This window comes from Acytostelium subglobosum, assembly GCF_000787575.1.
Source record: "Acytostelium subglobosum LB1 DNA, scaffold: scaffold3, whole genome shotgun sequence".
In the NCBI taxonomy this organism is placed as follows: domain Eukaryota; phylum Evosea; class Eumycetozoa; order Acytosteliales; family Acytosteliaceae; genus Acytostelium; species Acytostelium subglobosum.
In genome coordinates this window covers 1,457,015-1,470,661 of record NW_012236529.1, presented here as the reverse complement: position 1 = coordinate 1,470,661, position 13,647 = coordinate 1,457,015, and the positions used below count along the sequence as shown (strand labels likewise).

General features: G+C 40.1%; 6 protein-coding genes across 6 annotated transcripts; 3 read left to right on the top strand and 3 right to left on the bottom strand.

Annotated features, from left to right (window-relative positions):
• Nucleotides 1-462: 462 nt before the first annotated feature.
• SAMD00019534_020690 (hypothetical protein) lies at nucleotides 463-4,213 on the top strand (the record flags this gene model as incomplete). The annotated part of the gene is made up of 5 exons (XM_012902660.1): nucleotides 463-589; nucleotides 667-912; nucleotides 997-1,714; nucleotides 3,308-4,030; nucleotides 4,114-4,213. Coding segments are annotated over 5 exons (1,914 nt in total), but the record flags the coding sequence as incomplete, so codon positions are not given.
• A 2,199-nt stretch (nucleotides 4,214-6,412) lies between these two features.
• SAMD00019534_020680 (hypothetical protein) lies at nucleotides 6,413-7,440 on the top strand (the record flags this gene model as incomplete). The annotated part of the gene is made up of 3 exons (XM_012902659.1): nucleotides 6,413-6,609; nucleotides 6,677-7,260; nucleotides 7,358-7,440. 3 exons carry the CDS (start codon nucleotides 6,413-6,415, stop codon nucleotides 7,438-7,440), a joined length of 864 nt encoding a protein of 287 aa, XP_012758113.1.
• Nucleotides 7,441-7,754: 314 nt separating this feature from the next.
• SAMD00019534_020670 (hypothetical protein) lies at nucleotides 7,755-8,102 on the bottom strand (the record flags this gene model as incomplete). The annotated part of the gene is made up of 2 exons (XM_012902658.1): nucleotides 7,755-7,811; nucleotides 7,917-8,102. 2 exons carry the CDS (start codon nucleotides 8,100-8,102, stop codon nucleotides 7,755-7,757), a joined length of 243 nt encoding a protein of 80 aa, XP_012758112.1.
• A 575-nt stretch (nucleotides 8,103-8,677) lies between these two features.
• Nucleotides 8,678-9,979, bottom strand: SAMD00019534_020660 (hypothetical protein; the record flags this gene model as incomplete). Its single annotated transcript, XM_012902657.1, has 3 exons — nucleotides 8,678-9,392; nucleotides 9,453-9,835; nucleotides 9,917-9,979. The coding sequence occupies 3 exons, from the start codon at nucleotides 9,977-9,979 to the stop codon at nucleotides 8,678-8,680; spliced, it is 1,161 nt and encodes a 386-aa protein (XP_012758111.1).
• Nucleotides 9,980-10,594: 615 nt separating this feature from the next.
• SAMD00019534_020650 (hypothetical protein) lies at nucleotides 10,595-10,765 on the top strand (the record flags this gene model as incomplete). The annotated part of the gene is made up of 1 exon (XM_012902656.1): nucleotides 10,595-10,765. A coding segment is annotated over one exon (171 nt), but the record flags the coding sequence as incomplete, so codon positions are not given.
• Nucleotides 10,766-11,871: 1,106 nt separating this feature from the next.
• Nucleotides 11,872-13,217, bottom strand: SAMD00019534_020640 (hypothetical protein; the record flags this gene model as incomplete). The annotated part of the gene is made up of 4 exons (XM_012902655.1): nucleotides 11,872-12,264; nucleotides 12,364-12,703; nucleotides 12,774-12,964; nucleotides 13,083-13,217. Coding segments are annotated over 4 exons (1,059 nt in total), but the record flags the coding sequence as incomplete, so codon positions are not given.
• Nucleotides 13,218-13,647: the final 430 nt, after the last annotated feature.

The window sequence follows — 13,647 nt, the reverse complement described above, 5'->3', positions numbered from 1 at the left end:
CAAACAATGTTGTAGTTGTAAAAAAAACAAAAACAAATAACATGTGATGATGATGTGTGTGTATGTGTGTATGGACCACCCGACTCTACCTTACTGACTTGACAACACAAGGATAGACCTTGAGCATGAGGACCCCACCTTGAAGACCAAGGATGGGAAGTGAGAGATTGGATGAATGATTGTGGCGCGATGTAGTTTGGTCCATCAACACAATTCACTCTATTCAATTCAATTCAATTCAATACTCATCTTCCCCATCACTATCTTGTCATCACTATCGATACATGTACACACATATTAATTATAATTATTATTATACTTTGACAACAATAACAACAACAACATTATAGGATAGAATAGGATACAGGGTATACTTGATTGATTCAACAACAACAATATAATACACCATTGATATCGTCAACATCATCACATTCGCGACAACAGAAGAGAAAGACGACAACGATGAGTCAAAGTACGGGTCAGAAGCTTCTGAGGCTGAGACCTGGTCTGAGTCTCAGTCTTCGGAGTTGTCACTTAGTACATATCATATTAGTAATGCTCTCAACATTACTCGTTAATGTAAATGCTGGTATGTTTGATCAATCCATCATCACAAGTCACATGTCACTAACTCAATCAATCGACTCAATCAATCAAACATGCTAGATTGGACACCAAACACATTGTCCAACATGGGAAATAGAGCTAATAGATATGGACATTGTACAATAGCAGTTCAAACGAGTCTATTATTCGATCAGAACAAAAACAATGATAAAGTACTTGCTGTAGATGATTCATCATTTACCTCCAGCTCATCTTCATCATACCCTGTCAACGACAGTGTATGGATATATGGTGGAGCCGATCAATACAGCAATCAACTTATTGAAGGATTGTTCATCTTAGAAGGTATGTTCGTTCACTCAAGGTTCATGATCAATCACTCACTCACTCACTCACTCATTCAATCACGATCATTCAATCAACTTAAAGATATAATCGAGGGCACATATCAGTGGTATGATCTGACGGGCAATCAAGTTCCACAGGCACGCTGGGGCCACAGTTGTAATAAGTTGAATGAGACTACTATATTGGTGTATGGAGGTAACCTTGAAGCATCGACATTGCCCATCAACTTTGCTCAATCACTAGAACTAGGCAATGACCTTTGGCTCTACGACATCACCAACAACACATGGACAAAGTTGTCACAGGATCAACAACTCAATCAATCAAACATCACCGATATCATCGTCAACGACACCGGCAACAGTACCAACAACACCAGCAACTCAACAACATACTCAATACCTGAACCAAGAGCATTTCACGCGACTGCCACTAATGGTAGTTACTTATTCTTGTTTGGCGGATTATCAAACAGCAGCCAGACGTTGGGCGACTTTTGGATATACAACATCCTGAATCATTCATGGGTCAATATGACACGAGCCCAGGCACACTCGCTGACCGACGGCAGCGAGCTGTTCCCCTCGCCGCGCTTTGGCCACTCGGCCTGCATGATCAACGGCAAGTTTGTGATCTTTGGCGGCTCGTCCTCGGTCAACATGACCAGCATCCTCGGCGATCTCTGGATGTTTGACCCAGTCGCCTCCAAATGGACCTACCTCAACAACTTCCTGGGCCGCGCCTTCCACAGCATGGCCATCGACAGCAAMCACAAACGACAAGATGTTCATCTATGGCGGSGCGTCAACAACATGTTCACTCTGTCCGACTTTCTGGGTGTTTGACATTGACAGCGGTCGTGGTCCGCCATCCAGCCCGACACCATCACACCGTCCTCCGCCTCTGGTGCCACACTGACCTTTATCCCATCGCTCGAGACTCTGTTCCTCTATGGCGGTGTGGATTCCAACAGCGCCTCCTACTGGATCTATGATCTCCTCTGCGATTGCAACGAACGAGGTGGATGTTTCTATGGAATGTGTCGGTGTTTCTCTGGTTACTTTGGCAACTATTGTGAGAACTCAAGTATGTCCCTCAATCACTTCAATCATTCAATCAATCATATGTCATGTGACTAACTCTTGCCCCAACCCTCTTACTCTAGTTGATGGACCCATACTCTTAGGCCTTGGACTGGCCATTTGTGTACCAATATTATGCTTTGGATGGTGTGCGCTACGTTGCACTGCACTTCCAACAAGAATTAAGGTGTTGATGATATCTTTAACTGTATGTCAATCAATCAGATGATCACATGATCACATGATAACAACATGATCACACATACTAACAACCTCAATCAAACATAGATACTTGCATGCTGTTTATTCATATCGATACAGACTTCGTTGGCCTCATGGCTACCAGTTTGTATTCTATCCTTGTTGACAGGAGTCTGTGGACTATATGGCATAATGAGGAGCAAGAGTTACAAAGTACTTTTATATGTATGTTCATCATTCGACTGGCGAGCTGGCACATTGGCATGCTGGACACGCTGATACTAACATCACACAACCATGTTACACAGATCACCATCGCAGATGTAGCAAGTCTTGGTGCGTGCGCACTTGGATTGATCTCATACTTGCCATCATGCATGCTTGGAAACTGTCGAAACGAGTATGTGTGGCCACCAACGGATGGCATTCGCGCCCAATCACTCACTCACCAACTCACTAAATCAATCACTTTAGTTCGAACCAACCTTGGCTTCCAAAGTACGCGATAATAATGGCATTTATAGAGGGTGCAGTGATGATATTGATACTGCCATTGAGTTTGAAGTTGTATAGACATAGACGATTGATTGAGACGATCTCAAGACATCCACTCAACTCCAATCGCATGTTCCTCAACAATGAGTTGACGGGACTGAACCCACTAATCAAGAAGCTCACCGACGATGACTCCTCCTCCAAGGACTACAATCAAAAGGCCTTGGACTACCTGACCAAAGAGCATCAATTGCGCACCGAGCTAAACAGGATACGTATCTCAAAGGCAACAGAGTAAGTGGCATCACTCACAATCAATCAATCAATCAATCAGTCAATCATACTAACTACCATCACAACAGAGAAATAAGGATAAGAGTTGACAGAGCCAACGTGTTTGAGGACACATTCAATCAACTGTCGATCTTGCCATCGAGCCATATTATACAGAACATCAATGTCAAGTTTGTTGGAGAGGAGGGCATCGACATGGGAGGACTCAAGAAGGAGTGGTTCACACTGCTCTTCAAACATTTGTTTGATCCCTCCTTTGGCCTGTTCCTAACCAATGCCAATTACACACTCTCGTTCAATCCCAACTCACACGAGCACAGCGATCACCTGGCCTACTTCTACTTTGCTGGCCGCATGGTGGCCAAGTGCGTGTCGGAGGGCATCCACCTCGACCACACATTCACGCGCATCGTCTACAAGCTCATACTTGGTGAGCAGGCCACGCTGGAGGACCTGATGCACGTCGACGCAGAGTTCTACAAGAGCTTGAACTGGATACTCGAGAATTCGATCGAGGATATGGAGGAGGTCACTTTCAGCACGACGGTCGTGGCCAACAGCACGGGTGAGCCAATCGTGGTCGACCTGAAGCCGGGCGGCCGCGACATTGTCGTCACGGAGGACAACAAACAGGAGTTTGTCAAGCTGCTAGGCGAGTGGCGCATCAAGCGCGACATCACTGACCAGTCCTACCAGTTTGTGCTTGGCTTCCGCGAGATCATCCCCATTGAGCTGATCGACAAGTTCACTGAGTGCGAGTTGGAGCTGTTCATGTGCGGCCTCACAGAGATCGACATCAACGATTGGAAGACCAACACCGTGTACCGCGGCTACAACGCCAGCAGTCAGGTGGTCGAGTGGTTCTGGCAGGTGGTCGAAGAGATGGAGATGGAGGGTCGCGTCCGCCTGCTCCAGTTTGTCACTGGCAACACCAGACTGCCGCCCTCTGGTTTCCAAGGTCTGATTGCCGCCGATGGACCAACTCGATTCCAAATCCACAAGTCCTATGCACTCGACAACAATATTCCAATAGCAAGAACATGGTAAGTAGTGTGTGATGTAGTCAATCAATCAATCAACTAACAATCCCTCCCCTCCTCTCCTCCCCCTTGTCCAATTATTCTAGCTTCAACAGACTGGATCTTCCAAACTATTCAACCAAGGAGAATCTTCAGAGAGCGATATTCATTGCGATCCATGAGGGACTTCCTGGATTTGGATTGGCCTAAATCTAGATTTCTCCCATTTTATTTGTCAATAAAGTTTACTTTATTGTCATGCCCATCTTTGCATGGATCATGCAGATAGTTAAATCTATTTTCCAGATTATCAATCATCAAGTAACACTCAAGAACCATATGAATGTTATGTATATATATTAATTTGGACTTATTATTTATTTATTAATTATCTCTATCTTTGTCACAACATGGATAAATTACCTATAATAGTTATAAATAATATTTGTCAATATTTTGAATCAACAAAGTTGACTTATCAACTTATTGATTTAAAAACTGATTTAATTTGTTTATCTTTAACATGTAGAAGACTTTTAAATATTATTATAAAGAGACATAAAGAGTTTATTTCAACTCATTCTTTAGACTATTCTAAAACAAATGATAATAATTTATTATTACCTCTACAATCAATAACAGAATTATATTGTAATGATTTTGATCTATGTACATTTGATAAATTCCCATCACTACAAAATATTCTTTTTCATAAATATTTTACTAGACCAATCAATACATTGAATTTTCCTCATACTATTAGAATTATTACATTTATGGAATTCAATCATCCTTTATTAAAAGGTGATTTACCCGAAGGATTAGTAGAGTTATATTTTAATCAAACATATTACCAAAAGGTTACAAAAGATAGTTTACCAAGTAGTTTGGAAAAAATATCCGCTGGTGATCTATACCCAATATCACCAGGAGTCTTACCTTCAGGATTCAAGTCTCTTCATATTTTAGGAACATATAATATCAATATTAATAATAATAATTATTATTTTAGATTTACACCTGGATCAATTCCTGAAGGAATGACTACACTTGTCATACATTGTTCTGATCTAGCAAATTTAACCAAAGGAGTTCTTCCTTCAACTTTGACTAGACTCATAATGCATTATAAAAAAATTGATCATTTCACAATATGGAATCCAAACATTCTCCCTAGATCATTGAAAAGCCTATCAATCAGAACAAATGACCAAGGACTAAATGTAGAGTTTATAAAAGATTTACCAAGTTCAATTGAATATTTGGATGTAATGATAAATCGATTTGGCTCTACAGATCATAGAGATATTTTTCCAACCTCATTGACAAAGTTGGATTTATCTATTCCCAATGATATGTTCTTCTATAATTTACCTTTGAATATCACTTCTTTGAATCTAATAAGCCCAAATTTTCACCATAATGATCCAAATTATTTTTTACCTCCTGGCTGGTTACCAAACTCATTGGAATCACTGGAATATATAAATTCCCCTCGACTTATTCCAAATTCCCTCCCAAGAAACCTTCAAAAACTATCATTGACTAGTTATAATTATGATATTGAAAAAGGAGTTCTACCCAATACATTGACATATTTAAGAATTGTTCGATATGAATATAATATTTTTTTGAGACCTGGAGTGATCCCTACTGGTTTAATTACACTGGATTTGCCTCGAAATTATTTCAAGTTTAATAGATCCACTGGTACCATTCCAGATTCAATAGAGTCTTTGAGTTTGGAGGATGATGATCCAATCCCATTTAATCTTCCCAAAAATTTAAAGATATTAAWTAACTCATACAACTAAACAATTGGAGAAACTTCAAACAAAATCACCTGGATTACTTGAACAATTTGAAAGAATACGTTTATATAGTTCAAAATATGATAGTTTAATGGAAATAGGAATAATCCCAAAGATATGTTCCAAACCATTTTTGTTGGAATTATTATTTTTTTCATTTAACAAAACAATTAATGAAGATGAGATCAATGATTGGCTATCAAAATTATATTATAAATTGAATAGAGAGACAAATCAAATATTAGGTATAACAATACCATCCAATCCTAACAGTGAATGTATACCTATATCATGTAGAAGAATTGATAAATCAACTCTTATGTTTATAAAAAGATCAAACCATGCTTTAAAATACAATATATCTTTTGATAAAATAAATAAATAAAGAAATAGTTATTATTAATCCCATTAATGATGAAAGAGGTACATCTCAGAAGAAGAGGCACATTTTGGAAAAAGAAACGAAAAGGTTCAAAGTGTACCATTTTATTCCCAAAATAACAAATAATGAGAACAACAGATAATCAATTACAATAATAATAATACTAACTTAATATATACTTTGAGGACTTGTTCATAATCGTCACTCATTATAATGAACATGGCCCCTGGAACAACCAATCATCTTAATCATACATTACCGATAAATCAATCACTGGCTACCCCCGCTTCAGCTGTTGTTGCAACATCCTCACCATCACATACGACCAATGCTCGATGTCTAGACATCACGCTAGTCAAACAACGTCATGAATGGGACTGTGGTCTAGCCTGCATCGAGATGATCCAGAAGTATGTCATACATTCATTCGCTCATTCATTCAATTACTAACGCTCATGAACTTACTCATTCATCTAGATGGCACTTGAACAATAAGCAGCAACAACAACAGCACAATGCAACTTCATTGAACCCAACAACAGAGACCATAACATCATCATCAGACTGTGCATCAATCGCTCGAAACATTATAACAACACAGAGCGTTTGGTCTATTGACTTGTCTGATGCATTGGCAACGATGGGGATCAATCATCACTTCTTCACAGTGTCGATTGGTATCGACAATAGCCATCGACTCAAACCGTTCTATCAACGCGACTGGTCTGCAGATGAACAACGCGTGAGCCGTCTGTTTGACAAGTCTCGGGCACACGACCCTCCCATGCTCTTCTTTGGGGTCGTGCCACTCGAGAAGCTCATTGCACATGTCAAACAAGGCCTACCAGCAATCGTACTTGTAGACTCAAACAGTTTAGTCTATATCGTCAACAACAACAATGATGGCAACAGTAGCAACACTAGCAGTGGCAGTAGCAACAGTAGCAGTAGTAGTGGTCACAAACGAGAGGACAAGGACTTCTATGGTCACTTTGTAGTCTTGGCTGGCTATGATGACTCGCGGCAACAGTTTATTGTTATCGATCCATCACTTTCACAAGGTATGTTTGAGTTTGATTAGCCTTGGCAAGTCATAACATGTAGTCACATGATGTGGACTGGTCCCTAACTAACTCATTCTCTCACTCCACTCTACAGAGTACTGCATGATATCAGTCAACGACTTTGAATATGCTCGCTCAAGACCTGGCACAGACATGGACATCTTACTCATTCATTGATTGATTGATCATCAGCCACCTCCTCTTCCTCCTCCTTCACATCATTCATTAGCTTATGTTCCATCCCATTCCATTTGCCTGATACATAGGAATGGATGTATATTCTGTATAAACAACCAACAAACAAGGTGCATGAGAGTTATGTACATAACTCTACACCTAACATCCACGAGTCAGTGTAGCTCTATCTAGTCTTGTCTAGACCATTGATTGATTGATTGCTGTAATGTTGCTGGTGTTTGTATTTATTGTGTACCCTGAGCTGTGATTGTATGGTCGACGTAGGGATGATCGAGCAATATATATCTCTCCACTTAGAATCTGCTTGATGGGAAGATCTTAGCATCCTTCTGCTCGTCCCATTCAGAGACCTGTCAATGACATGATGAGTGTGCGTGTGTATGTTATGTTAGTGACTCTCTCGATCCATCCATCTATCTGTCTATCTGTCTTTCAATCTGTATATGATTACATACCCACTTGCTTGGGCAGAGTGAGGTCATGGCTTGGAAGAAAGACTGGCACTTTGACTCCTCACCACCGTAGTGAGCCACGCATCCGTGGTAGTCAACATAGCTTGCCCAGCAGTGCTTGGTCTGATTCATGTTGGGGAATCTTGGGTTGTACTGGGCGGTGTTGCTTTCAATGTTATCCTCAGACATCTTGTTGTTATGTGTATAGTTATAAAGCTGTTTATGTGATTATATTTTGATCACAATGATTGATTGATTGATTGTTTGTTTGATTGATTATGAGTCTGATTAGTATTGTGTACACTACATTATATATATTCGATTGTTCACTCATTCATTCAATCAATGCAGGGCTAATGCTGTTGCTTCGCTCCCAACAGTACTTGATGATCATTGATCAATCTGAGATGTGTTGTTATGTGTGTGATCTTGAATGAATGATCATTGATGAATGCCTGTATTGCCCTGTCTTCTATGAATGAATGAATGAATGATATATAAAGATACATACGTATTGGTTATATGTATAAATTGAACACGCGAATGTAGTAGTAATAATGCTGGAAGTGCACTAGGTGAGAGGAAAGCATGAAGCAAGAGAAAAACGGGTGTGAGAGAATGAATGTGATCATGATTGAACCCACTCATCTATTTTTTTGAATGAACTGCAGGACCACAACTATTCGGGATCATTAGCCCAGGGTAACGTTTTTTGATCATTTAATCATTTATGAATGATGGTGGAGCGACAAAGAATGTACTGGCTATGGTGTCCAGTCATATCCACGGTTGTAGTCCTCTTCAAAGACGGTGTTGTAGATGGCGGTGACGGCAGTGTTGGCCAACTTGATGGTGAAGTCACGGTTGGTCTTTCTCCATTCAGATGTATCGGTGGAGGGCGGGAACACTTGTGAGCCACTTGGATAGTCGGTGTTGCCCCAGTTGCCAGTGGACACGTAGACGCGGTCGTCATCCAGGATCCAGAGCTTCTGGTGGGAGTACGTGTACATGTCGGCGTTGGTCTTGCGGATGGTGATGCCCTGCTTGGACAGGCGAGTGTAGCATATCTCGGCATTCTTGGAGTCGGTGGTCGAGTAGATCTTGTTTGACACGAGCAGTGTGACCTGTCCAGTGTAGTTTCCGACGATATCGCACCAGTCCGAGCCGGTGATTTGGTAGATGTACACCTTTAGAGACTTGGAGTTGGCAATGTCGGCGGTGACAATGTCCCATGCATTGTCGGGTGAGGTGAACACCTCGGCATCAGAGTTTTCAGAGGTAGTGGCGGCTTTGGTCACATAGCTGCCAGGGTAACTGAGTGGCGATGGGATGACCACATCGATGAGTGTCTTGTCCGTGATGATTGCCATGTTGCTCTTTGAGTAAGTTTGAGTTGGCCATTCAATGCCAATGTTCCAATCATATTCAAACACCTGGGTTGTGAATGAAGAGATTGATGATGATCCTTGAATAATGACACTGTTGATTGGTTGGTCAGTGATTGATTGATCAAACATTTGGTCAAGTGAATCTACTTACCCAGCCTCACGGTTCTTCATGAATGAAGTATAACTGTAGTTGATGGATGAGATGGAGGTGGTCTTTCCATCGATGTTCATATACTTGGAGTGGAGGAATGACAGAGTTGCGAAGTACTTGACTTGGGCACCGGCAAGTGCTAGGAAACTGATTGGGTCGATGTAGCCCTCGGTCAACGATTGTGATGGTCCGTAATAGTTGTTGGTCAAGATCCTCACGGTAACACCACGGTTGATGGCATTGAGCAAAGCACCCCAAATAGGGAAGGTCTCGGTACTTCTTTGTTTGGCAACAGTGCATCCATAGACTCCATTGTAAGTGGAGGAGCAATATGCCCATGAGCTGAAGCCTGGAATAGCAATATCAATCGTTGATTTAGCATTCTGATTGATTGATTGAGTGAGTGGTGTGTTTGTGTGAGTTGATCGGACCAATCAATTTTGAAGATGTGTCGTCGGTCTTACAATGACAAGGTCAGTCTCCGTTTGGATACTGGTATCAGGTGAGAAGTATGTTGTGATCGACATTGATCCACTGTCCTCAGCTGATTGAAACTTTGCATAATAGGTGACATTTTGGAAGTCCTGTGCAAAGGTAAGCTGACATAACAACAACAAAGCAAGTACAGAATGTATTTTACTCATTGTTTGATTGAGTTCTGATCTAATCTATTACTTTGATCATCAAGATGATTAAGAATATAACTTTGCAGACCATTAAAGTCATCAAGATGGTTCTGACTAAAAGCCAGACTTTCGGCATAAACCAACTGATGTACGAAATAGTTTGGGACAAGTTGTACGATTAGATTCATTTACAAGTTTGACCAGTCCATGTTCCAAGTCAGAATATGATCTTGTTTCCCAATGATTGTCGGGATGGGGTTAGTACTCCTTGGCTTACAAAGAGGCACTGATCATTCGTGTTTGTTAATGACTGACAAGTACAAAGAATGATTCAATCGATCCTATCATGTTTGATAGACACAACGACGAGTCTAGGTGAACGAGTAAAGAAAGGTAGAAAGAAAATCATATGATGATAAGGTGAACTCAGTAAACAAAAATACTGTACAAGTGTTTACTGGATTGATTAATTGAATCAGAGTCTACAACTAATGGACACTTGGGTAGAGATATTGGATGGCAGTGGACAATGGGAAATGGATCAATGATGGTCAAAGTGGCAGCAGTATCTTCTACATCGGCGATGGGCGATATCATTCTCCATCTGTACGTCCTGGAACCTGGTCTTGGACTTGTCAATCACAGAGAGGTCATGTGTCACCATGGTGGATGGCAGGGCAAGGTTCATAATGTTCTCTAATAACATTGGAGATCAAAAAACGTGAGTAGTTTGTTCAAACTTCTGGAATAAGTCCAATGTAATAATGTAATTACATACGTATTAACATGATTGATTGATAGATGTTGGAGTTTGGAAGTTAAATAATGAAGTAGATAAAGAGATAATAAGATAAACAATTTAGAATGAGTCTTAGGAAGTCTTAAACTCATCCCTATTTATAGTTTCTGGACAAGCTGAATCTGTTCATACAAATAAGGTAAAAGTATTTAGTATAAAGTATATCATTCATTCATTCAACAGATGTCAAAGAATGGAAGGTTATTTCCTTTTTTAGAACAAATGTATATCAATGAATGATGTGGTAATTGATCGATTGTCCTTAACATTTCCTTTTTAGTACTAATAGATCCTTATTATATGTGTGTGGGGTTTCATTCAAAGTAATGGTCGACCATTACCCTTTAGATCTTGATATCATAGTGAACCCTTTACTCTCTTTATTGATCTATATCTTCTAAATTCGGTTGTGTTATGAGGTTGGACCACCTCTTTGCCACATTTATCTACAATACCAAGATTTATAATTGTGCAATTTACTTGGACTAGACCATATTCTAGATTATAAGTAGCTATAATCAATAATAATCCTTCTATAATCACTATTATGTCTATACTTAATATAACTATTCTTAATACTCTAAACAATGTCATCTATTCTTACAAATACTAATACTACTATAGGTAAACCTATTAATATAACTACAATAACATTGAATGTAGTAATCCAATATTCATTCAGAATATCAATTAATCACTCTCTCTAATGGTTTGATATGTTTTTGTTCCTTTTAATTATTGCAAGGCTAAGTTAGGTATTGATGATGAGTTGCTGGCTGGCTGTCTTGGCGAGTAGGGGATAGATGATTGGTTGGATGGATGGACGACTGATTGGGCGTTGCTCGGGACATATGATATTTAAAGTGATTGAGATAGAGTTGATTGAGTTGTTGCTGGCTGTTTACATGTTTGCGAGTGCCTGGAAATTGGTGATATGTGACGTTGTTGTTGGTTGATGTTGTTGTTGTTGTTGTAGTTGACTGTCCACTCATGAGTGGATGTGACCATTCATGTTTGGTGGATTGGAAAGTGATGAAGGTGATGATGTGTTGTTGATGTTGGTGGATATGGTTTGCAGAAATGAGTTGGTGAGGTTCTGGTTGGCGGCCATCGGGTGGTAGGTGCCATTGCCATAGCTATAATTATAATTGTTACTACTACTATTACTGTTGTTGTTGCTGTTGCTATTGTTGTTGTTGTTGCTATTGTTGCTGGCGCCGCCGCCATGTCCCTCCTGTGAAAACGATGAGGCCAATCCACATATGATGCCCTGATACTTTGAGTCATCGATCTGGTTCTCAAAGTACATCTTCCTCATCTTGAAGAACGTTGTGCACGTCAGCAATGAATCGCTGCCAGCCTGATGTTGTGGTCCAATCCTCTTTATCTGTGTATGTACATAATTTGATTGATTGATTGATTGAATGAATGATCAGTGATAATTTACCACAAAGGTGAGCTCACTACTCGACTCGTGTACACATACATCTAGATCCTCTGCCAGTTCACTTAGGCCACCTTTAAGGTTCTTGCAGCTCTTCATCAGATACTTGATGTCGTATATATATGGGAAGTAGGTGCGGAGCAGGTCGAAAAAGTCTGGCTCCTCCTGGGGCAGAGGCGAGCATGTGAGCAGCTTGATCAGGTAGCCAAAGTCGTAGGAGCTAGAGAATGATATCCACTTGATGCGGTCGTTCAGCACAATACCCGACGACATCAGCAGTTCGCCAAAGTCCAATACATCAATACCCTTCTCCTCGTTCTTCTTAAACTCTATTCCACTTCGCGAGAGTAGATCTATTGAGTCTTGAGCGTACATATCCTCGCTAAAGTATATTTGATTGAGTGATTGAGTGAGTATGATTGATCGATCGATCGATGTGAATGTATCCATACTTTAGGTTGAACTTAAAGTTGAATTGCCATGTACAAGTCGGACGAGATAGGTTCCCTTCGGAATCTGCAAAGGTCAGTCCCAGCTGAATGATCTTTAGCAGGTCGACGTTGAGCCTCAGTGTCTGATAGTGGTAGTCCGCCGAACGATATATTCCAACTGGACGTGTAACAACTCCTGGGAACTCAGTATCCTGTAATAATATACATATTAATGATTGATTGAATTATTGAACGATCATTAATATTTGATTGATGTTCACTTCTCCTGTGCTTGTTCATGCTGTTGTTATCGCATCGATGGACGCATACCATTGCGATGTAATTATAGTCATCGATCAGATCCCTGATGACGGCCATTTCCTCCTCGAGATTATGCGCCCAAACCTCTCTGATTTCATCCGTTGATAGTGTTGTTACCATGTTATATATATATATATAATGTATAAGTATAATATGTGTGATGTATGATGTATGAATGTATGTATGTATTATGATGTATGTATGTTGAATGAATATCGCGCCAAACCAATCTGTTGTTAAGGGTGATCTCAAGAGAGATGATCTAGAACAAGCCAATGAATGAGTGAGTGACAGATCGATCCTTGATTTCTTGATTGATTGAATATTGCTAATCCCTGTTTGTTGTTGTTGTTGTTGTATTATGATGAAGTATGATGTATGAATGAATGATGATGAAATGCAATGTTTGTTTGATTGATGAATGGTAAACGTAACTGTTGGTCAAGTTTGAATAAGTGATAGAGTGCAGCAGCTGGGGGTTGTTGTGTGTATCTGAGGTGAACACACACATTGTTCAAAAAGTTGTTTAATTTTAATTTTTTCAGCTTGTTTCTTTCAACTCCATCCATCTGGA